The sequence below is a fragment of the Rhincodon typus genome, chromosome 2, assembly GCF_021869965.1.
Source record: "Rhincodon typus isolate 14 chromosome 2, sRhiTyp1.1, whole genome shotgun sequence".
Taxonomy (NCBI): Eukaryota; Metazoa; Chordata; class Chondrichthyes; order Orectolobiformes; family Rhincodontidae; genus Rhincodon; species Rhincodon typus.
In genome coordinates this window covers 119,199,046-119,225,422 of record NC_063333.1, presented here as the reverse complement: position 1 = coordinate 119,225,422, position 26,377 = coordinate 119,199,046, and the positions used below count along the sequence as shown (strand labels likewise).

At 39.9% G+C, this 26,377-nt stretch overlaps 1 protein-coding gene across 3 annotated transcripts in view; it reads right to left on the bottom strand.

Annotated features, from left to right (window-relative positions):
* LOC109930721 (E3 ubiquitin-protein ligase RNF144B) overlaps positions 1-26,377 on the bottom strand; it is a 67,207-nt gene that overhangs the window by 6,394 nt on the left and 34,436 nt on the right. For 2 of the 3 annotated variants that reach the window (XM_048610576.1, XM_048610569.1), the window contains exons 3-6: positions 23,542-23,646; positions 8,039-8,107; positions 6,511-6,571; positions 1,230-1,440 (exon numbers count right to left, since the gene is read on the bottom strand). In XM_048610576.1, coding sequence (XP_048466533.1) covers positions 1,230-1,440; positions 6,511-6,571; positions 8,039-8,107; positions 23,542-23,646 — 446 coding nt within the window. The remainder of the gene's footprint in view (positions 1-1,229; positions 1,441-6,510; positions 6,572-8,038; positions 8,108-23,541; positions 23,647-26,377) is intronic. The other variant, XM_020530189.2, reaches the window with a different exon arrangement.

Genomic DNA, 26,377 nt, shown 5'->3' with positions numbered 1-26,377 from the left:
CCTTTCATGGAATGTGTGCATGTCCAATAGAATAAGCAGCCGGACGGGGAGATGTGGCTGCCTAACAATGAATCGTGGCACCATCAGCTCATCTGACCATCCTATGTTACAGAATGCAGCATGGATTGTGTGCAGCACAATGTGATGCCAAATATGGTTGTCCATGAGGTTGGCCACTCTTTTGATGAAGGAGCTCATGCAATCAAATCTCTGAAACATCATGGAACAAACATCATGAGTATTTTGCTTCAGGCTCCACATTGCCACAAAGAAGTCCAACATTTGGGCACACATGTCTTGTTGCTGATCCTCAAGCCTTCATCTCCCCATTTAGAACAAAACTGTTTCCTAAGTACAACTTCATAGCACACTCTTGTAAAAAAAAATCAAGATGGAATCAAAATATTTTGTAGAATATCCCTTCAATGTAGTGTAATTAAATATGGAGATGGATTTCAAAATTATAGAATAAAATCTATTTCATATAGAATTCCTCTAATTTTTATGGCAAGGACTAGTTTAGTAGTCTAAATTTGAACTCCACACAAGTAGTTCAGCACACATTCTAGGCAAACTTCAATGCCAAGTGAATGCTTGACTTTAGATGAAATAATGAACAACACTGATTATCCCAGTAGATAAAAAGATCTCACAGCACTATTAGAAGAGCAAATTTTTTACCTCAAACGATCCAAGCAAAGAATAACTTAATTTGACATCAGCTCTCTGAAGTTTCTGGAAACTTGTTGCAAACAACACAGCTACTGTTCATGCTTATACAGCCATAATGACCACATTTCAGAAAGGAATAAAGGAAAATGACACATCTGATTAGGATTAATATTTGCGTGAAGGTTCACCAACATAACAGGTTGGACAACTTCTATTTAATTCCTCACTTTGGGATGTTCTCTCTCCATTTCTTCAGACAATATTAAATCTGAATCATGCCTCAATGTAAGTATTTTGCCACTTAACTTAGCACTTGCCGCAGCTGTCTTTCATATCTAAACAAACATGTCTAAAAGATCACAAGCTGAATACCTAAAATGATAAGGACTAAGACAGTAATAAAACACTTATTTCCATTTTGTAATGGGTTCCATTAGTGTGTCTCATGTTAGGCACTTTTAATTCTGAGGACAAAAGGGAAGAAAATGATAAAATTCACAAAAAGTGCTGTTCTGTCCAAAAGCAGAAAGGTTACGGTTTCATGCCTCAATTCTTACCTCGTATCATTTGCTTTTGAGGGCATAAAGGGCTGGGTTTCTTGACACGCCTGCCCTGGATGCCAACTGGCCTTGCAAATGGAGCAAAACTGTGTCTGACAGGAGGGACATTGTACTGACACAGCCTGGTGTGAATCAGCTACATTGATCTGGCAAACAGCCTGACACTGGACCCTGGGGCACCAAGTCCTGGAGGGATCCAGATGGACTTCTAAAATAAAAGAAAGAAATGTCAAACAAATTTGCAATCCCACTGGTTCATTACGCGCTAAAATTATTTTCAATTCTAGCTTCAACATAACACAAATTAGATTTTATAACCAGTTGAGTTTTCTCCCCAATTAATGAATCACTGTGGCTTTTATGTTTTAAAGTTCCATTATGTGGCATAGATAGCCCTCTTCCCAAAAGTTTACACATGGATATTAAATGTCAACCCTAGTGAAACAATTACTAAAATGTTTGATTTTGAATCAACTGCTGTGCATTTCAAACGATGGAGATTTTCCTGCTTCTGTTCCCTGGATCTCCGATAAAGTCAGGTTTGGACGGACAAATTTCTGTGAACGAGTTCACATGACTTTGGTACCAATCTTTTATTGAACGTTCAGTTCACTTCTTTTGTACATCACCTATTTCATCATCTGTGAAGTGCTTCAAGGCCCACATTCATGTGAGCTAGTCTGGTTGGCAATTGTCCAACAATGCCAATGACTTAAGAGGCAGGGAAAACTGAAACAGTAGTGCTTTCATTTTTAAATATGCTTGAGGTTTAGGGGAAAAGTATCATGAGATTTGTTGATGTTGCCATTAAAAATCAATGATCTTTAACTGCTCTGGACAATTTCACTTAACCTACATGTCCTCCTCCATCAAATATCCGAGACGTTGTCATGAAATATTAACACAACCCCTAGATGTTGTCTCAGTCCTCACTAAATTGTTTCACTGGAGCACAAGCAAATGATCCTCCTCAATGATTCAAATTTCTAAAATGATTCCTCTTGAAATGGTTGTTGACTATGACACCACTTGTTGAAGAGTTTAAAAATAAATTAATCCTGCCAGAGAGACCCACCAACTACATGGAAATTGCAGCAGAGAAATTGGTACATGCCACCTCCTGATCTACTTCATCGAGTTAAAGCTATCAGCTTATCTTTCTATGTCTTTGTCCCTCACTTATTTCCCTTCCCTTAAAGGGATCCTCCCTACCCTTAAATGCATCAATGCCATAATTCCTCAACTAGACTATATGTTACAATGATCCATTTTTGAACAATGTTTTGGTAAAGAGGTTTCTCCTGGATTCCTTTATTTATTAGTGGTCATCTTGTGTTGACTGCCCCTAATTTTGGACTTCCCAGAATTAGAAGATCATTTCTATGTCTACCTCCATCACGATCTATTTTAAAGACCCCTTTCAAGGCACCTCTCAGACAGAACGGTATTCAGTTCAATTTTTGTTTTCTCCTGGGTCCCCATAGGAACTTCCTCCATAACTGAAATCTTGATTTGCACTTCCGTGCTCCAAATAAAACCTACACTCAAATGTCTTTGGATTATAAAAGAAAATTACCATAACTTACACTCAACAAGTGGTAAATTGGAGGTAGTATATATCATTTAATATATTTCCATTTTTATGGATGAATATAGAGCAGATATCAGCATGCCATATTGTTAGGTTAGGTTAGGTTAGTTAAGTGGTTACAGGAAACAAGAAAAAAGGGATAAGAAAATTGAGACTGATTATAACTCTGTGTTCAGGTGGAGCATAAGCATCAACATGAAAAGTCACCTGGTCCATGTTTTAAGTTTTAGAAATTCATTGTTTTAGGGCAGTTTATTTTCAAATTGTCTGCATGATTTTGTTCTGGTTATGTTTGCATGAATGACACAGTGGTGATGAGGATACTGTAGCAGGTCATTAGCTTTCTCCTAAAAAGAGTCCGCAAGTGGTTACATCCAGTAGGTTTGTTGAGTTACTACCATATACAAGAGGCTCAGATGACAGTAGAAACTAAGGGCATCACCAGGCCAAAGTCTACACAATATCTGAAAAATTTTCATATTGTTATTACTTAGATTTTTTTTTAACTTGTATTTCCAAAATTCCAGCAGGACTTGCCTGGAAATGCATGATATTTTGAAAATGGTGAATGCAAGTAGTTGTAAGTATAGAAAATTTCAATGCAAAATAACCCCAATACTGAGGACATTTCACACTTGTACTATAATTCAACTGAGGCAGGTAATTTGTTCAAAATATGAAGTTGATATGGTTTATACAATTCTCTGAATCACTGTATCAGAAAGAGAAACTTCTATTCCTTCCAAGCATTAGCTATTGTCAATATAAAGGTTATGTGAAGTAGGATAATGTTTTTGTCATATGGTTAAACCTTTTTCTAAAAACAATATATGTGAAATCTACTCTATCTAGGAAGTTTTAAAAGAAATGTGAGACAGAAAATGTGATACTTACGGGAAATAAATGGTACTAATCAGACTTTACTAATTTTTAAAGGATTTTTTCCCCTTCAACTATTTTAGGCCTTTTTTTTGATAATAGCAGATATCACAGCAATACAATCTACTCTAGGTCCACACTGACAGAGTAACAGTTGGGACAGGAACATTGAATTTCACCATCAACAACCATTTGAAGGGGACTAATATTGGAAATTTTGAATCCACTGAAATGGATCATTCATTCATGCTACAGTGAAACAATTTAGGGAGCATTGCAATAACGAACATGGAGAGGTCATGTTGTTAATATCTCATAATAATGTCTCAGAGGTATTTGATGGAGGAGGACATGTAAGTTAAAAATAAATTCCAGACCAAATGAAGAGAGTTAATTTTTACCGGCAGCATCAGAAAATCTCACGGAATTGAATTTTTTGTTTGGGGGGGACAGGGAAGGGGCTGGGCTGAGAGACACAGCAGCCTTAGCAAGAAAGAGAATGAGATTTTCACCCCTCAGAGAGAGGAAATCAAACTCTTAAGAGCTCCAGACAATGAGGATTCCCAGCAGCGCTAGAATTTAGTAGTGGGTGCCACTAAGATTCAAGCAATCTGTTTTAGGATGGTGAGGAATTATGGACCCAAGGTATAGGGGGAGTAGGTGGGCAGACCCCAATGTGCACACAGCATCCGCCAAAAGCATTTTTTTTCCTAAGCCTTCTCACCTTTTCAACACACATGATAAAGAAAATATGAGTGGCTTCCCTTTTGAGGTGCCCTCCACTCGTCATATTATGGTGGTAGAGATGGAATTAATTCTTCACTGCCTATCAAATTTCCTGCTCAGGGCTTCAATAGGTCCAAGGATGAGTGAACTGGTGGCCTTACTTGCCACCATACAATGGGCAAAGATCCTTGAGTGAGTGAGATGGCAGTAGGATAGCCATCTATCCTATTTCACATGTTCTACTTGAATCTCCAAACCATGTAAGATGGAGAAGGGACATGTAAAATTTATAGGTCTGAGGAAGGGTCACTGGACCCGAAACGTTAACTTTGATTTTTTCTTCATAGATGCTGCCAGACCTGCTGAGCATTTCCAGCAACTTCTGTTTTTGTAAAATTTCCATGCAGTGGAGAAGATGTATTGTTTAATGAAGTACTTGCACAAAAAGATAATTATATTCAGATGTAATTTAGCACAGGCTTATTCTCCTCTCTCTCCAACAATAGAGTAATTTATAGCTCCTCCAGAATTCATTGTATCATATTTATCTCCATCAACTGAAAGCAGTGACTGTGTGTTTTAAGAGTCTTTGAAAGAAGTGACATCTTCTCTCTCCCTACTCTAGACTACCAAAATTAGTGATCTCTCCCTCTCACTGGACACAGTTCCTTGACTTCTAGAGCCTTGCTGAATTGATATTCATATAGAAGGGTAGATACTTATATCAGGAATTTTTGATTGTCAACCAAAAAAGTGAAGCCAATGTGTCCTCATCCAACAGCATCATATAATCTGCTGTCAGCTCATCTAAACCCTAGATTAAATATCTCAATTAACAGGGTAATTAGATTGCTCAGTAAGATGCTCAGCTTTTTCTCAATTTAGTTTATGTAACATTTTTTTTAAAAGGTCACAAACAGATATCAATTTCGTCACAATTCAGAGTAGAAGCTCCAAGATCATTTTTCCCACTGCATAGAATAATGGCAGAGTTAGTTTGAGGTTAAGTTCCTCATGGTCAAAAATAGAACGGAAGGATATAGGAAGCAGTATAAACAAAGATAATCAAAAGACTAAAAGGGAATATGAGGGGTAAAGTCCATGATCTAGAGTTGCTGAAAAAGGAAATCACAAGAATACAAATGATGTCTTTTCCCATCCATTAATCACAATTTGAGATGATTAAACATCACCGGCTGCCTGCTTGCAATTGCCAACATTCATCGTTATGATTGTTTCCTGTCTTGAGAAAGCATTGTTATTGAATGTAAACAGCTACGGTTAAAATGGTGGAGATGTGGGGATGCATGAGTGTGCTGCAGTTTCATTGGATTACCTTATTGGCACCAGGGAGCAATTGCACAGAATGTTCCATCAGCGGCCTAAGTATTTGGTTCAGTGTTTATTATATAGCCGGATGTAAATAGACTGGGGATGATTAAGCAGCCAGGAAGGTTTCCATTATAGGATAATTTTATACGTTGATTTGGGAAGGCCATTAAGCGTTGAGGTAGGGTTTGTGATAGTAGCAGTTGTGCACAAGACCATGGAAAAAATGGTCTAGATTGATACATGTCTTTTCTCATTTTGTTTCTAGTCATTCTTCTGATTGACGTAGACAGTTGGGAAGAATTCCATGAATTTCTTTCGGCCTATCTTATTACCAATAAATCACGTCTTAACACAAACAAACAAACAAACAAACAAAAAATCTGCACACATTTTACCTTACATCTGGAACTGAAGATGAAACGCTTCTCTGCATTAGTGCACTGAACAGTGTACAATGTATTTGAAAAGGTAATAAAGCAAGTGCAGAAAAGTATCTGAAGAATCAGAACAGTCAAGCAAAATTTGGGTGCGACAAGACAAAGCACAATTAAACCAGCTCAGCTAGTTGTTGAAGATATTAAAGATAAGATTTGAAACTGTAACCATGCAAAAACATAAGCTCATTGACATCTCCAGCTGATACATTCATTATGCAAATGTTGCTTTGCAGTAGTTGAGAGTCAGAAGCAAAAGCATCCCCAACAGAGAAACCTGATGCATCATGCTGTTGCATATAAAAATATTGCACACCTCGTTCAAATTTCAGTTGCTGGTACAGCTGAAGCACATCAGCTGGAACCAAACATGCAATCTGAAACAAATACAAAATAAAACAAGTTAAACAAGACTGGAATTTAAAAAAACAAAAATTATAAATAATTACATATACATACATACCAAAATACGCTTTTGCACTTTATTTCTGTCAATTGTCACCAGTGACTGGGAACACTATTTAACAATGAAACCATTTCTGTTGCTGCTGTGTCCAACCATCAGCAATCAGGAGATACAACTAGGTCTCAGAGAAGGAGAACAGTCCAGTACAACACACAATGATCTTGAGAAGTACTTCTCTGACTATCTGCATTTCTAACCTTGCCCCTCACTGATCTCGGACACATGGGTTTTAGTTGCCCTGCTATACCTTAGCCAAGTAACAAATATTCATGTCTGAAGCATAACAGTGATCCTCAACAGACTGTTTAATATGTGTGGACAGAAACTGTGAAGGACAGCAGCACTCATTTGCCATTGGAGTAATTCAAATCCCCAATAATATCATCACTCTGGCTGAGAGCAGTCAGCTTAGTGTAACCCAGAATCACATCTGGACCTCTGTGGCTTTATTGTCACTTGGCTACGCACTGAATTACTCACCTGAGCTTCCGGTGCAGCTGTTTCATAGCACTTTATTTGCATTTAATATTGGCAAAGTTAAAGCCAGCTAGAAATATCAGTGTCACTGACAACTGTTCGGGCCACAGCTCTAACCATTATCGGCTATTCACCAAACTATTCTAGATTTGCAGAGAACAGAAACTTTTTTTTAATTTCACAATCAGTAAAGAAACCAAGTTTATTTCTTCAATATTCTCTGCTATTAGATAGAATTTTCACAGCTGAGACTAAGCCTGTTTGTCAGGAACCTGTGAGGATATGCACACTCCCATTTGAAGAAAACATCTAACTTTTGGCTAATATCTATTTTCCTTCTATCAATCCCATGTCTGCCCACATAAAAAGGAAAAGATACATAATACATATTGAAACATCTTCCATAATCAAAGATGTCACGTTAGTTACAAATTTCTACAATCCATTCCAGTTAAAATGAACAAGTGAAGTGAATCAAATTTAATAATGTCAAGGTTCTTTCTCACCTGCTCCAACTGTGTTCACTTCTGGTTAGTGCATACTCCCAGATTTAAACTTGTGACCTTCACAAACCAGAAAGACAAAGGAACAGATGCAGGTTTCCCTGTATGTCACAAATCGCAACTTCAAAATATATCGCTATTCCTTCATTGTCACTGGATCAAAAATCATGGAACTTCCTATCTATTGGAAGCATCTTCACCACATTTACGGTAAAAAGCTCACTGCAATCTTCTTAAGAGTAGCTAGGAATGGGCGATAGAAGCTGATTTTCTCAGTGATAACCACATCCTAGCAAGGAATATTATAAATAAAATCAACAAGTAGGTCTTTCCTTGTGCGTTTCTTCAAGTAAATATGCCTAATTTATCAGGAATTATCAAGCATTAGAAATATGTACCTGTTTGCTTATCCCCCAGCAGCCATCAGACTTTGTCATATGTACCTCGCCACTCTCCCAGTTTGCATTCTGAGTCAGTAATTAACCAAGAGAGACAGAGAAACACAGCGATGCTGCGGGTTACTCCAATATTCATGGAAGATTAACAAAACCTGGCTAGGTTTTGCTAAAAAATAATAAGAATTGATTCACATTCTCAAACCAAACAAAAATTGCTTCTGATAACTTTTCTCTGATGCATAAAATACCTGAAGGAAGTCACCAGAAAGTACAAAGTGATACATTTTGGTAGGAAGAACACAGACACAATATAGCATAAAAGGGAACAATCCTAAAGAGGGTGCAGAGCAGAAACAACTCGTAGTATATGTTCAAAAGTTATGCCTGTGACAGGACAGGTCAAGAGCAATTAACAAAGCAAAGACCATCCCGGGCTTTATCAACAGGGTTACAGAATACAAAAGCATTGAAGTCATATTTAATTAGTATACTTGGCCTCAACGGGAGTATTACATCTAGTTCCAGACATCACATTTTGGAAGGATGTGAAGGCACCAGATAGGGAGCAGAAAAGATTCATGGAGAATGGTTCCACAGATGAGGAATTTCTGTTAAGTAGACAGGTTGGAGAAGTATGACTGTTTTCCCTTGGAGAAGGGAAAGTTTACAGGAGATTTGATAGAGGTATTTCAAATTATGAGGGTGCTGGTGGATTAGTTATGGAGAAACTAATTATAGAGTACTTACAGAAGTATCAAGAGTCAGAGGGCACAAATTTATGGTAATTTTGCAAGAGAAGCAACAACAGAGCAAGTGTTATCTAGATATCTAGAATGCACGACCAGAGGCTGAGTGTGATGAAGGCAGAGACAATTAAGGCATTCAAAAAGGAATTGAATTATTATCTGAAAAGAAAGTAAAAGTCTACAGTGAGAATGCAGGGAAGTAAAACTAGGTGAACTGTGAACTGCTCATTTGAAGAGCCAATACAGACATGGTGGGCCAAGTGGCCTTCTTTATTGTTATGATTCTCTGACCAGAGTGTAACTGCTGGTGTGCTAAGTTGTGCACAGCAAGCAGCCCTGGGTTCAATAGTTAACTTGTACTTAGTTTGCTGGGTTGAGCCAGTGCAATAGTTGTGCTATTAGTATTGGCTGCGGTGTCCTTGGACTAAGGACAGGAAAAAGATTCTCACCCAGAACCACTATTCATTGATTCCAACCAAAGTATGGATACAAATTAAGTAAAGAACTGAACAGTCCCCAACTGCCAAAAATCCAGATTTGCAGGGGTTAAAATATTTCTATGCGAACCTGTGATTCAATGTTAAAACTAGAGTTAGTCTTCGTCAAACAATTCTTGCTCTTAAAAAGTATACTGATTTTAAATACTGTGCTGTATAAGTGCAATACTGTGCAGTCCTAGCTGAAATAACTTGTGCAATAAGATCACACAGTACACCAGGAACACCATGCAGTTAAACTTCAGGGCCTTTCTCAGCAGAAAATATACTTCAAAAGCATGAAATTGAAATGGTGTATATTCCAAAATGCCCACATTCATAAATAAAAGAACATCTAAAACAATTTCTACAGAAATGTAAATCAAAAAACACATACAAAAATTATTAAAATTACATTGGCTTGATGATGGTAAATTGACCAAGCTACATCTAATGGCAGACCTTCTGATGGTGAAGATAGAGGACAGGTACATAGGAAGGACAAGGGAATGTCAGGACTATACAAGAATTGAAGCACGGGACAAAGGTCTTACAAGCAAGCAGGCCACAGAACAGGAGGTCTGTGACAAACAACAGCAAACAAACACTCAGTATTAAATGTCTTTCAATAAATTAATAACAATCTATTTGTTTAAGGTGAAACAAAATTAACTGAACTGACATTAAACAGGGACTTCCTATATTGAAGGAGTATTGCATTTGCAGGGATTTAATTTCCTTTCATAGGATGTGGCCATGCTGGCTCGTCCAATATTTCTTGCTCATCCTCAATTATTCTAGAGAGGTGGTGATGAGCTGTCGCTTTGAACCACTGCATCTCTAGGCTAAATATACACCACAAGTGCTGGTAGAGAGGGAATTCCAGGATTTTGACAAAATAACAGCAAAGTAACAGCAATATACTTCCAAATTAAGATGGCCAATGGCTTGGAGGGAGATGTGCAGGTAGTGAGTTTCCCATGTGTCTGCTACCTTTCCGCTGCTAGAGGTTTGAGGTCATGAGTTTGGAAAGTGCTGTTTGAGGAGCCTTGGCGAATTGTTGCAATGCATCTTGTAACAGTATAAACTGCTACCATTGTGTGTTATGTGGACGGAATGAATATTGAAGGTGTTAGATGGAGGGTCAATCTTTCAGGCTGCTTTGTGTGGACAGTATCAAACTTCTTCAGCGTTGTTGGTGATGCATTCATCCATATTAGGCCTGTATCTTGCAGGTGGTGGTCAAGTCTTGAGGCGTCAGGTTGTGAGTTACGCACAGCAGGATCTCAAGCCTCTAATCTGCTCCTTTAGCCACATTATTTATGTGGGCTGCTTCGATATCTGGAGGAATGGTGCTAATAAAAGCAAGCATCCACACCTTTGACTGCATGATGTAAATAAGGTGACTGATGGAACACTACAGGAACTACTGCAGTGATGCCCTGGAGCTGAAATGATTAACCAACAAGCACACCCATCTTCCTTTGTGCTCAGTATGATTCCAAAAGGCAGAGTGTTTCCTCCTCGATTCCCATTGATTTCTGTCTTGCTATGCCATCTTGATTCCATACCCAGTCAAATGTTGCCTTGATGTCAAGAGCAATCACCCTCACTTCTCCTCTAGAGTTCAGTCCTTTTATCCATCTTTGGAACGAGCTGTACTGAGGTCAACAGCTGAGCAGGCCTGGAGTAGAACAAACTGAGCACTGACGAACAGGTTATTGCTGACTAAATGCCACTTAATAACAATCACACTCACAATAATTCCGATGATTGAGAGGGTAGAGTGATGAGGCAGTTTTTCACATTAGCATGTAAATGTCAGTGTTATAGCTGTACTGGAACAACTTGGCTATGGTGTGGCTAATCTAGGGTACAGTTATTCAGTACTATTGCCAGAATATTGACAGGGCCCATAGCCTTTGCAGTATTCAACTATTTCCTGATATCACAGTGTACCAAATTGACTGAAGGATGGCACCTTCAATGCTGGGGCCCTCCAGAAGAGGCCTGAAGATGCTTGCAAGTGCTTCAGGCTCATCTTCTGCATGTTTGTGTTGTGCTCTCCCATCACTGAGGTTTGGGACATATATGGAGCCTTCTCCTCCAGGGAGTTGTTCAATTATCCACCACCCTTCACAACTGGATATGGCAGGACTGATCTGTTGACCATGGGAACACTCAGCTCTGACAATTGTATGCTGCTTGCACTGCTTGACAGTCATGTAGTCCTATGCTGTAGCTTCACCAGAAAGACATCTAATTTTTCTGTGTGCTTGGTGCTGCTCCTAGCATCCCGTTTACAACATACATTGAACCAGGTTTGATCTCGTGGTTTGATAGTAATGATAGAGTGGGTTTTAACAAAGATCTGTAGCTAGGGGTGTAGTTGGAGTTGGTTGGTTAGCCAAGCTGACTAGTTTTCATGAAAACGTTTCGTCTCCCTTCTAGGTGACATCTTCAGTGTTGTCTAGCCTCTATTGAAGCACTATTGTTCTGTCCCGCTCTGAATTTTTATGGTCCGATCTAAAATGGTGGGTAGTCCTGTTTCCGGTTTTGTACTGTAGTGGTTTGTAGATGGGATCTAGTTCAATATGTTTGTTTATCACATCGGTCGTTAAAAAACCAGGCCTCCAGGATTTCTCCAGCTTGTCTTTGTTTCGCTTGTCCTGCCAATTAAACTGATGTCCTTCTATGGTTGGAGTGTATTGAAACCAGGGAGAGTTGGTTGTGCCGTTTTGCAGCGAGTTGATATTCATGCGTCCTGGTGGTGAGTTTCCTGCCTATCTGTCCTATGTAGTGTTTCTCACAGTTGCTACATGGTATTTTGTCAATCACATTTGTCCCCCTCATTGTGGATATGGGGTCTTTCAACTTTGAGAGTAACTGGTGAAGTGTGGCTGTTGGTTTGTGTGCTCTCCTTATTCCAAGGAGTTGTAGGAGTCTTGTAGTCAGTTCAGGTGTGTTTCTAATATAGGGTCAGGTGGCCAGTGTGTTGGGATGTAGCGTGTCTTCTTGTGTTGTTTATTTGCCAGGCATCGGCGGACGAAGCTGTTGGGATACCCATTGCTCATAAAGACTTTGTATAGTTGTTCCTCTTTGTTTTTGCATAACTCACAGCTCCGGGATGTTGCAATGTGTAATCGTTTGTTTAAATAGAGTCTTGACACAGCTCTGTTTGTTGAAGATGGGGTGGTTACTGTTGTAATTCAGGATTTGGTCTGTGTGTAGTCTTTCTGTACACGCTGGTAAGGAATTCACCGTTGTTCATTCGAACCACCATTACATGTAGAAATCAGAGTCGATTGTTGTTCTCTTCTTCCCTGGTGAACTTGATCCCAGTAAATATGTTGTTAATACGGTGCGGTGTTTCTTCTAACTTTGTTCATTAAATGATCACAAAAGTATCGTCCACGGATCTAACAAAGAGTTCAGGCTGGATCTGGGGGAGGGCTGTGCGTTCAAGTCTTTGCATAACAGCTTCCGCTATGAGCCCCGAGATGAGTGAACTCACTGCTGTCCCATTGATTTGTTTATATACCTGGCCGTTGAAGATGAAGTGCGTGGTAAGGCACAGGTTTAGTCACTTTAGCATGCTGTTCCTGCTGATGGTTTCATTGAAGGTTTATGTTTTCGGACTGAAACTGGCCACATTGCTAGACAATTACTAGACTAGCTTTTAATTCCAGATTTACTAATTAAATTCAACTTTCACCATCTGCCACAGTGGGAACAAACCCATGTCTGCAGAGTATTAACCTGGGTGTCTGATTACCAGCTTATGACAATACCACTATGTCACCATCTCCCCTGTCCCATCACCACTTTCAGTGATGTTGCCTTTAAAAGATCTAATGACACATTTTAAAGCAAAGCAAGGGAGTTCTCCCTGGCTAATATTTATCCTTCTTATCAATATCACGCAAACAGGTTAGCTGGTTGTTTATTCATCTATTGCTTGTGAAATCTTCTTGTGTGTAAATTAACTTCATTTCCCTAAATTACAACAGTGGCTACAAATCAAATTGTGCATCATTGATTGTTAACTTCATTTGTGCATCTGGAGGTTGTGGAAGGCACTATTAAAATAAAATTTTCTTTCTTGCTGTGCTTCTCCTGTAAAAGCTGAAACTTGCACCAGTGAATATACTGGATTGCAGGAGAATGGAATTCTGTTGTAGATTCCCACAATGTATGGAATTTTATCAGTAATGCATTACTGTGGCAATGGTTTTGTGCACTCTCTTTGAGTTGGAACATGATGAGACAGAATTTCCTCTGGTTTGAAGTAGATACTTTATCACTGAGCGACATCACATCTGAATGATCTGGTTATGAACTGATCAAATATCATCAAACATGTAAAGGCATATTAACCACCGTATGACAGCTTGGAAGTCTGGTAAAAGGATAGATCATATGGGATCTAGGGGGAGCTAGCTAATTGGATACAAAATTGGCTTGAAGGGAGGAGATAGCGGGTGGTGGTAGAAGGTTGCTTTTCAGACTGGAGGCCTGTGACCAGCGGTGTGCCATGCGGATCTGTGCTGGGTCCACTGCTTTTCGTCATTTATATAGATGATTTGAATATGAATGAATATAGGAGGTATGGCTAGTAAGTTTGCAGATGACACCAAAATAGGTGATGTAGCGGACAGTGAAGAAGATTATCTAAGAATACAACGGTACCTTGATCAAATGGGTCAAAGGGCCAAGGCGTGGCAGATGGAGTTTAATTTAGATAAAAACAAGGTGTTACAGTTTGGTAAGGCAAACCAGGGCAGGATTTATATGGTTAATAGTAGGGCCCTGGGATGTGCTGCCAAATAAAGAGGCCTGGGGGAGCCAGGTAAGTGGAGTTGCAGGTAGACAGGGTGATGAAGAGGTGTTTGGCAAGCTTCCTCTCGATGGTCAGAGGAGCTCAATGAGCACAGGAGTTGGGATGTCATGTGACAGCTGTACAGGACATTGGTGAGGCCACTTTTAGAATACTGCATAAAATTCTGGTCGCCCTTCTATTGGGGGGATGTTGTTAAACTTGAGAGGATGCAGAAAAGACTTGCAAGGATGTTACCAGGACTGGTGGGTGAGAGCTAAAGGGATGGGCTTATAAGTTAGGGCTTTTTTCCCCTGGAGTATCGGACGCTATGGGGTGACCTTAGAGAGGTTTATTAAATTAAAGAGGTCATAGATAGGATGAATAGCTAAGGTCTTTTTCCTACGGTGGAGGAATCCAAAATTAGACGGCACAGGTTTAAGATGAGAGAGGAAAAATTTAAAAAAGGACCTGAGGGATAACTTTTTCACATAGATGTTAGTGCATGTATGGAATGAGCTGCCAGAGGAAGTTGTAGAGATGGGTACAATTACAACATTTAAAAGGCATCTGGATGGTTATATGAATAGGAAGGGTTTAAAGGGATGTGGGCCAATTGCTGGCTAATGGGACTAGATTAACTGAACAGATTTGGTTGGTATAGATGAGTTGTACTGAAGGGTCTGTTTCCATGCTGTGTGACTCTATGTGGCTGCCAAATTATCATGGAAACTAGCCAAAATTAAAACCACAGGTACATGGCTGGTTGTAAATGACTCAATTTATAGCATCATGTAGTGAGGAACAATCAACCTAAACTGCCCAAAGTCAACTGCGTGTCTGTGTTCATGCCTGCCTGAGTGACTGATGCAACAGCCTCTTGACTAGACTCAGGTGACGAAGGACCATCAAGAAACCTCCAATGCTCCTTGATGCTTTACCCTGCTCATCCCTACTACTTCCAAAGGTCTTTGCTGCACTTGTTGTCATCTTCATCCTCCCTATTCCCAACATTTCCAGTACCAGAACTCCACCTTACAAAAAACCTCAACACCTCCAGCAATTTTATTTTTGAAAAACACTGCAAATTATCATGATCTAAATGCACTGTTTTAAAGCATGGTCTGAAGGAGATTCAAAAGCAACTTCCAAAAAGGAACTAAAAATGTACTTAGAATTATAGAATTGTTAGAGCACAGAAGAGAGCCATTCAGCCCACCACATCAATGCCAGTTCTCTACAGCAGCAACTTACCTTATCCCACACCACCATCACCCAGCATCTCATTTCTTCCCCGTCAGATAATTATCCAATTCTGTTTCAGAAGGGCTCAGTTGAATCTGCTATACCACACTCTCAGGCAATGTATTCTGGATCCCCAACCACTCACTGTGTAAAAAAGATTTCCTCTTTTATGCATCGCTCCATTTGTCATTTGCTTGAAGTTAGTAACCTCTGGTTCAAAGTCCATCCGCAGATTAGACCAGTATCTCTCTAGCCACTCTGACCAGATCCGAGCTACGCGGCACTTTATCAAATGCCTTTTGTCCACAAAGACAACCATCTCACCTCACCTCCTGTCTATTACCACACCAAAAACTCAAACAAGTTGGTAAAACACAGTTTCTCTTTTAATAAATCTGTGAAGCTCTCCTTATTTAATCTACACTTTTGACAATGACTAAAATAAAACAAAGAACTGTGAATGCTAGAAATCTGGAGGTCACTGGACTTGAAACATTAACTCTGCTTTCTCTCCACAGACGTTGCCAAAATTGTCGTTCATTGTGTCCCAAATTATCATTTCTAAAAGCTTTCTCACTATTGAGGTTAGACTGACTGACTGACTGACATGTAATGAAAAAGTGCATAACAAAGCAAAAATGAGTCGGGGGCAGAGGGGCTAACTGAATAGTTCTTTTCTCAACACAACAGAATGAATAATAACTGTTTGCATCATTGTATAATTCTATACATTTGCCCATCCCTTTGAAAAATTATTTTTTAATTCATGTTATTCTGGAGTAGAGAAAGAGGTTCAGCTTCCATTCAGAAGAAGCATCTAACATCCATATAACACATGAGATTCTGATCTCAAATTATTGAGGAATGACTCACGATAACTAGCCTCAACTGGGAAATGCATGCCATCCTAGGTCAAAAATCTGTGTTAAACTACAATATTTACTGCAAGATTTAAAAATGTTAAAAAAAAATTAAGTGGCAGGTGTTGCACCCTGGCTTCACCAGGCAGGAGAGTGAAACTAACTGGATTGTTCATAGAGAGCTAATGGAGACTGTATATCTAACTCAAGTGCCCTATTATCTTAAACTCCTGCCTGGTTGAAAGTCCGGGTATGATTTTTTAATATATAATAACAAGATTGCTGATTTCAGAGAAGTAAAATATTTGTTTTAAATTTAAGCTATCAGCTGGCATTTAACCACTGCCAACATAAATTGGCCCTTCATTTTATACGTGCTCCTCAGCTGTCTAAATTCCAAGCAATCCCATATTCAGAAGCATATATATATATAGGGAGTTCAACTAGATGCAGCACAATGACTCACTAACAATTAAAATTGGAAAAACATCTGAAGTCATAAGAACATTCATCAAGCTTCCTACTGCTTAAGGAATTCATCCCATATTTGTTTAAGCTGGTTTTCTAGTTGACAGATTGAAGAGCTTAGGAACAGAATAGCAGGGTGGGTCTGAGACAGTATAGAATTTGGCAGAAACCGATGGGAGCACTGAGTCATACTATCTCCAGTAAAATACACAAGCAAAATACTGGAAATCCAAAATAAAAACATGAAATGTGGAAAATATGGAGGTCAGAGGCATCCATTTCTATCACCACAGATTCTACGTGACCTGCAGGGTATTGACAACGTTTCCATTCAAACCCCAGTAATGTCTGGCAAGCATGACAGAAGTGGCATTTATTCCACTGCTAAGAATCAAGACGGCTGGCGTTACATTTTATGATGATTAGGGATAAACACTAAGTAAAAATAGGTTTGAACTCTCAGTAACTGAAAAGATAACGTGGAAATTTCAAAGAACACATGTTTCATATAAATGACAATATGTACCACAACCAAGAAAATTAGATCACTGTTGCAGCAACCTGTTCTGCATCAGAGTTGCACCCAGTATCATTTTGAGTCAGGAACCAGTTCAGCTGACAGAAATTATTTGTGATCTATTTAATAAACAAGTGCAAGGCCTGAATTTTGCACTGTGGACTCAATTGCCATTTTTAACGTCTCTAACACCATATTGATCCACTCTACAATAGACTAGAAATTATTGAAAGGAGAATATAATTTCCAGTTGATTTTTAAAATGCAACTAATTTCAGATATGTCACTAGTTTATTAATGTTGGTGTTTGTGTGTTGCTTTAGATGTCATAACTAGCCATTAAACACTCTAAAAGGTTATCTGACTGTGTCTACAGTAAGAACTTTAACTAGAGCTTCTCGCTGTCTTTGTTTGTGTGCCAATGTGACTGGGAGGAGGAGGAAGAGGAGGAAGACTTCAAGTTCTGGGATCTCAGCATCGCTCCAATTCCAGCCACTTAGAGTAACAGAGCTGTAAAGCATAGAAACAGACCCTTCGGTCCAACTCGTGCATGCCAAGCAGATATCCTAAATAAATCTGTGCTGTCTATACCTGACACATGCTTCCTTCTTTTTCTTGACCAAAACCTAAACTTCTCCAGTCATCCCTGCACTGACCAGTCGTGCCCTTCACCCTAACAGGGAATAAAGTGTCTCTGGACTCTCATTATCTCATTTTTGAAGTCATTCCATTTTCCAGCGGTCCCTTTACCTGTGAATTCCCACCCTCTATCAACTTTTGAAAGTTCTTGCCTAATACCATCAAATTTGGCCTTCCTTCAATTTAGAATTTTAAGTCTTAGATCCAACCTATCCTTTTCAATCACTATTTTGAAATTAATAGAATTATGGTCACTAGCCCCAAAGTGTTCCCCCACTGACACCTCAGTCACGTGCCCTGCCTTATTTCCCAAGAGTAGATCAAGTTTTGCCCTTCTCTAGTAGGTACATCCACATACGGAATCAGAAACTTTTCTTGTACACACCTAAATTCTTCTCCATTCAAGCCCTTAACACTATGGCAGTCCCAGTCTATGTTTGGAAAGTTAAAATGCCCTACCATTACCACTCTATTATTCTTACAGATAACTAAGATCTCCTTGTAAATTTGTTTCTCAATTTGCAACTGACTATTGTGTGTGTGTGTGTGTGTTGGGGGGTGGTGGTGGAACCTATTGTACAATCTCAATAGGTGATCATCCCTTTCTTATTTCTCATTTCCACCCAAATAATTTCTCTGGATGTACTCCCAGGAATATCATCCTCAAGTACAGCCGTAATATTATCCCTAATCAAAAACGCCATTCCCCCTCCTGTCTTGCCCCCTTTATACCCTTCCTACAGTATCTATACCCTGGAACATTAAGCTGCCAGTGGTGTCCACCCCTGAACCACTTCTCTGTAATTGCTATGATATCCCAATCCCATGTTCCCAACCATGCCTTGAGTTCATCTGCCTTACCTGTCAGGCCTCTTGCATTGAAATAAATGCAGATCAATTTATCAGTCCTACCCTGTTCTCTGCTTTGTTCCTATCTGCCCTGACTGTTTGACTAGTTCCTTTTCCCAAATGCACCAGTCTCAGACCGATCTCTTTTCTCACTATCTCCCTAGGTTCTCCCTGCCTCATCCCTTTGCTAGTTTAAATCCTCCTGAGCAGCTCTAGCAAATTTCCCCATCAGTACATTACTCTCCTTGCAATTCAAGTGTAATTTGTCCTTCTTATACAGGTCACTTCTAACCCAAAAGACATTCCAATGATCCAAAAATGTGAATCCTTCTCCCCGCACCAGCTCCTCAGCCATGCATTCATCTACTCTATCCTCTTATTCCTACTCTCACTAGCTCGTGGCACCAGGATTAATCCAGATATTACTACCCTCAAGTTCCTACTTTTTAAATTCCTGCCTAACTTCCTATATTCTCTCCTCAGAATCTCGTCCTTTTCTCTTCCGATGTTGTTCCAATGTGTACGATGCCCTTCTGCTGCTCCCTCTCTTCTTTGCGAATATTTTACACCATCTCTGAGATATCCTTGATCCTGGCGCCAGGGAGGCAACACATCATTCTGATTTCTCACTGTTGGCCACGGAAACATCTGTCTGTGCCTCTGACTAGACAGACTCCCATCACAGTCGATAGCTTGGAACCTGATGTACCCCTTGTTTCATTAAAATTAGTCTCGGCACTTGCACATCCTTGGCTAATGGTGACTGTGCCTTCAGTTGCTGAGCTCTGGAATTTGCTCTGCAAACCAGCCCATCTCTCCATCTTTCTCATTGTCTTTAAGATGCACCTTTAAAGCTATCCACTTCGATAAAGAATTTTGTCATCTGATCTGATATCTTGCTATGGGATTCAGTGTTAAATTTTGTTTGACAACACAAAGTCCGTGGGATGTCCTACAACATTATAGCTGCTATATAATGCAGTCATTACTCTTGTCACAGAACGCAACTGCAGTTTCTCTAATTTCTCCACTTGTTATCTTTCACTGAGCACTATTTTGTAATTAAATGAGCAGGTAACACTTGTTTTTGAAAATAACTTTCTCAAAACCACAGTCGAGTGGCACACTTAAGGCTTGTGGATGCTTAGTAAATTGCAACTAACCTTTGAGAGCTGTTACAATAGAGCAAGGGAAAAGGGATTTTCCATAGACACCACCTTATTAAGGGACACGTAGTGAAATTTATAGGTTCATTTTAAAGAGCAGAACCTGTTCATTATCCCTAAACATTGGGACATTCTCCATGAATTAAAAATTGCCAAAAATCCAGTTTACACAATAAACAAATAATAAATTTTCGTGCAGTGAAAAGGGAAAGGTTAACAAAGACAAATATGGACCCATTACAAGCAGAGTTATAAGAATTTATAATGTGAAATAAGGAAATGGAAGTGAAATTAAACAACTTTGTTTCTGTCATCACAGAGAAAGATGAAGGAAAATCTCTTAGGGATACTACAGACCAAGGTATGAGCAAGAATGAGAAACTGTAAATAACTAGTGTTAGTAATAAAGCAGTACTGCAGAGGTTATCGGAACTGAATGCTGATAATTCTCTTGGGCCTGACTATATTGCTCTGCGATGAAAGAAGTAACTCAAGAATAGTGGATTCATTGGCTATCAGCTTCGAAAATTCTATAGATTCTGGAAACATTCATGCAGACTGAAAAGTTGCGGTGTAACCCCAGTATTCCAGTAAGGAGGGGGAAGAGAATACAAGGAAGTACAGACCTGTTAGCCTGACATTAGGGAAAATACCAAAGTTTATTATAAAGAATGTGATTACTGGACACTAGGATCAGGCTCATCCTACATGGATTATGAAGAGGAAATCGTGCTAACATGTTGGGAGTTTTTGGAGGATAGAATAGATAAAATGTTACCAGTGGATGTAATGTATCTGTATCTTCAGGAGCGTTTCAATTTTAAAAAAAAAGTCTCACACAGGAGATTATTGAAAAAATTGTAGGACATGGCACCTGGGCTAACGCATGTTACCATGGGGGTTGGGGGCCAATGAGGTTGCATGGATGGGGTGTGGGGGGTCTGAGGGGTGAGAACCGGAAGTCCTTATTAATTTTACTACAGCTGGAGGAAAAAATTTCAGAGCACAGAGCTAGACCATCTAGCCAACTCACCTCAGTACTCGGAAGCTCCTCTGACAGACTCCGAGGTTCTGTAGGCCTGCCACAATACATATAACTCCCCCACACCCCCAGCTGAGCAAACATGTAGTGGTTTCAGGGCAGTTTCTCTTGAAATAAGTCCACAGTGTCTGGATTGGCATTTTTCTCGACATTGCCTATCTGACTCAGGAGCAAAATTTAGTCTGCAGTGCAGGAAGAAAACCCACCTTTCAAGAACAAATAGACCTCAGAATTCCAATGGATTAACAAATGGATGTTGCTCCCTTAATGTTTCAAAATTGCCAACCATGCATTTTCTTTTTTGATACTTGTAGTTTTACTTTATTGAATTCAAAAACCAAAAGATGTTTTTTTTCTTTGATAGGATGTGAAGACCGGAGAGGAAACCGACAGAAGCTAATAAACGGACAGCCAGTGACGCCCCTCCCCTACACTCTAACACGAAGCAAGATTTTGGCATTAGTTATCTGCAGGCACAAGACAAGTGGCATTAACTAAATTTGATTGATATGAAAATTCTGACATAATGCAAAATGGTTGGCTGTCAAAGTAGCCAAAAATGAAAATAACAGGGCAAGTCAAACATTCTATTAATAGCAGCCTTGGTTCAGACTGCATGCAGTGAATTTATCAGATACTTCAGCAGGCTAAAAGGAATGGAGCATCAAGCTGTCAACTAAATATGCTGCAGGCGCTCTGATATGGAACACATTCTACTCTTTTCTAAAGACTCCTGTCTCAACTCATGAACGAAGGTTCATGCATAGTAACAACAGGCCCCTCTTTTCAGAGTCTGGTAGCAAATGTTACATTGTTAGGTGGAGTACTGAAATTAGCCCCAAAACTTTATGTCAATCCAACCTTTATTCTTAGCCTTTTATCACCCTGTGAACAGGCAAACAAGTAACCTATTACCAGCAAGCAAGCAAAATTAAACTCAAGCACGACACTAGGAAGCACATGGTTGCGTCCATAAGATTCCCTCCACAAATTTCCCTCTTGTCCAAAAAAAAATGAAATTACTCTATTGCAGTCAGTTGGATACCACAAGAATCCAACTCACAACAATGTGGATCAGACATGGTGACACGTCACTACTCATGTAGTCTTTCAACATTCAAAGTCACTTCCTAGGAAATCACTCAGTATTTCAATCATTGTCTTGCTCATAAGAACATAAGAACTAGGAGCAGGAGTAGGCTGTCTGGCCCTTTGAGCCTGCTCCGCCATTCAATAAGATCATGGCTGATCTTTTCCTCGACTCAGATCCACTTACCCGCGTTCTCACCGTAACCCTTAATTCCTTTATTGTTCAAAAAAATATCTACCTTTTCTTTAAAAACGTTTACTGAAGTAGAATCAACTACTTCACTGGGTGAGGAATTCCACAGATTAACAACCCTCTGGGTGAAGAAATTCCTTCTCAATTCAGTCCTAAATCTGCTCCCTCTAATCTTGAGGCAATGCCCTCTTGTCCTAGCTTCACCTGCCAGTGGAAACATCCTCTCTACTTCTATCTTATCTATTCCCTTCATAATTTTATATGTTTCTATAAGATCCCCCCTCAATCTTCTGAATTCCAATGAATATAATCCCAATCTGCTCAGTCTCTCCTCATAAGCCAACCCCCTCAACTCCAGAATCAACCTAGTGAACCTCCTTTGCACCCCCTCCAGTGCCAATACATCCTTTCTCAAGTAAGGAGACCAAAACTGCACACAGTACTCCAGTGTGGCCTCACCAGCACCTTGTACAGCTGCAACATAACCTCTCTGCTTTTAATTTCAATCCCTTTAGCAATGACGGACAAAATTCCATTTGCCTTCCTAATTACTTGTTGTACCTGCAGACCTACCTTCTGTGATTCATGCACAAGGACACCCAGGTCCCTCTGCATAGCAGCATGCTGCAACTTTTTACCATTCAAGTAATAACCCTTTTTACTATTACTCCTACCAAAATGTATGACTTCACATTTATTTACTTATACTTATCCAATTTCATTTTTAATTAAAACTCACTACAATAGACAGGTAACCTGTGGCCAGGGCTGGCATTTTCCCCATGCTGAATCAAGACAGAAAGTACACAGGAAGATAATAAGATGCTGGTTTATTCCCAACAGACAAATTTTCCAAGGCTGGGTGGAGAGCAGGTGACGGTGGGGCAATTGAAATTTCCAACCTCTAACTAGGAGGCTTGGTAAGAGCTCATCTGCTGATCCAAAATGTTCACGGAGCCAGGCGATCATTACAGCTCTCTTAAAATGACCCACACCAACCTGATGGGAACAGGGTGGGAGTAATGCATCATTTAATACAAAAAGGTGAACACTTGGACAAAGAAGTACTGAAAATTAATAACATTTGAGTGATCATCCTTTTACTACACCAGCTCTCTCTCTCTATACCTTTCTAATGGGATAGCAACCCTTTGGTTTGGTATGGCTATGGCAACTTCAACTCTTACCTGTCCTATCTCTGGTCTCAGCTCACTATTTGTCCTAGTTACTCAACATAAAGGTCCTCTTTTTAAAACAAAACAAATAAAAAGGACCCTATGCAGAAGGCAGCCACAACAAAGGCTGTTAATTCAGGCCAGTTAGTGGTGCATTTCCCACCTCCCCATGGCCACCAATTAGGGCATTTCTTGGGTCAATAATGTTTAAAGCATTCTTACCTCTGCATCCTGCAAGACTCCATTTTTAGGACATCCAAGCTCTGGGCATGTGATAGGAGATCCACAACCTTCTCTGATCATTAGTTCTACGTAGCGCATTAAGCACTGATGAGTCGAAACATAATTTGAAAAAAGAGTAAGTACAACTGTTACTTGGTGTCACAGAGCATTAGCATATTTATTCGATCAATGAACCCTGGACTTTATCATTTAATGTGACATTCTAATGAAATACAAATTAGCTGAAGGCAATAGTTAAAAATACTGATCGCAATCTCTATGTCATGTAGTACTGAATACAGTATTAAAATGATTGTAAAGAGAATGTCATCTTGCAACTTATTCAGCAATACAATAACACATGCAACTCAAGTGATTGGGTTCTATGAGAAAGATCAATTTTCTTCAAACATGATGGGTATTTTATTCCACCTGGTTCTAAAGGAAGGTGCAAACATTCACAGATGCTGAGTGAATTGCTGCACATTTATAGCATTTTCTGCAGATTATTTAAGGTTTACCCCTGGTGGTCAAAAGGAAACCAAATCTAAATTTAGGAGTCAGGAAATTCTGTTCTATTTTAGTTTCTCAACAATGAAGCACCTTCAAATAACTAAAACCTTACCAAAACACCTCATAGGAACAAAATGAAATAATAATTGACACCAAAACAAAAGGAATACACACTATAGGACAGGTGAGCAAGCATGTGATCAAAACAGACAGGTTTTTATTCAAATTTTAAAGCGGGAGGAACACAGCACTTTGGAGAAGGAGTTCCTGAAATTAACAACTAGTTAATTGATAGCCAGGTAACTAGAAGTCAAGTAAAGGAGTTCGGGGTTGCATATGTTGGAGGATGATAGCATTCCCGGATACTTGTACGTGATGTACCGAAAAGGGAACTGGTGTCTGCCAACAGTGTCTGGCCACAGAGCAATTTTTAAAAAAAAAAAAATTCACTCACAGGAATGTTGTCAGGACCCATAGCCTTTGCAGCATTCAGGGCCTCCAACCGTTTCTTGATATCACGTGGAATGAATTGAATTGGCTGTAGACTGGTATCTGAAATGCTGGGCTCCACTGGAGGAGGCTGAGTGGATAATGCGTTGGGCTCTTCCATCATTGAGGATGGGATATTTGTGAAGGCTCCTCTTCCAAGGAGTTGTTTAATGACCCGCCACCATTCATGAGTGATGTGGCAGACTGCAGAGCTTGGACTTGATCGGTTGATTGTGAGATTGTTTAGCTCTGCCTGCTTAAGTAGCTTGGTATGCAAGTAGTTCTATTTGGTAGCTTAACTAGGTTGACACCTCACTTTTAGGTATGCCTAGCGCTGCTCCTGCACTCTCCACTGAACCAGGGTTGATCCTCTGGCTTGATGATAATGGTTAAGGGGGGAGTATATCGAGCTATGAGGTTGCAGATTGTACTGGAGTACAATTCTGCTGCTGTTGATGGCCCATAGCACCTCATAGATGTCCACTCTTGAGATGCTAGATCTGTTCTAAGTCTGTCCCATTGAGCACAGTGAAACTGCCAGACAACATGACGGAGGCTATTCTCAATGTGAAGGTAGGTCTTCATCTCCACAAGGACTGTGCAGTGTTCATTCCTACAAATACTATCATGGACAGATGCATCCGCAGCCAGCAAACTGGCAAGAACAAGGCTGAGTATGCTTTTCCCTCTTATTGATTTTCTCACCACCTGTCACAGACCCAGTCTAGCAGCTATGTCCTTTAGGATCTGACCAGCTCAATCAGTGATGCTGCTGCCAAGCCACTCTTAGAGGTGGACGCTGAAATCCCCACCCAAAGTACATTTTACATTCTTGCCACCCTCAGTGTCACCTCCAAGCATTGTTCAACATCGAGGAGTTGTGATTTATCAGCCAAGGGAGGATGGTCCATGGTAATGAGCAGGAGGTTTCCTTGCCCACATTTAATGTAAATCCTTGAGACTTCATGGGGTCCAGATTCAATGCTGTGGACTTCAAGGGAAACTTCTTTCCGACTGTATACCACTGTGCCGTCAATCTGCTGGGTCTGCTCTGCCAGTGGGACAGACATATCCAGGGTTGGCGATAGTGATGTCTGAGACATGGTCATATGCGCAGAATCATATTCACAGAATCAGAATCAAGCTGTTGCTTGACTAATCTGCGAGACAGCTCTCCTAATTTTGGCACTAGCTCCAAGATGTTAGTAAGGAGAATTTTGCAGGGATCAACAGGGCTGTTTCTGCCATTGTCTTTTCTGGTGCCTCGGTTGATGCCAGATGTCTGACCAGTTTCATTTCATTGTTGAGATTTCGTAGCAATTGATATGACTGAGTGGCTCATTAGGCCATTTCAGAGGGCAGTTGAGAGCCAACCACATTGCTGTGAGTCTGTAGGCACAAAAAGGGCACACCAGGTGAGATGTTCCTAAAGGACGTTAGTGAGCCAGATGAGTTTTTCGGACAATTGACAGTGGTTTCATGATCATCAGCAGATTCTTAATTCCAGAAATTTTTCATTGAATCCAAATTCCACCACGTTACATAGTGGGATTCAAACCCAGGTACTCAGAACATTAGCTGAGTTTCTGGATTTATTGTCAAGAGATGATACCACTAGGCCATTGATTCTCCATTTATATATGTGAATATAAATGAGAATCTCTTAAGAAGAAATGTGGCATCAGTTGATTGGGAGCCATCGTAGATCAACAAGCATAGTAAGAATGAATGCCTCTATTCTAACTTGCACCAGTACCTGCTCGGAGTTTGAAATGTACCTACCGAGTTCAGAATAACGGAAGTCTAGCCAAGAGAGCATAAAAATATTAAGTTG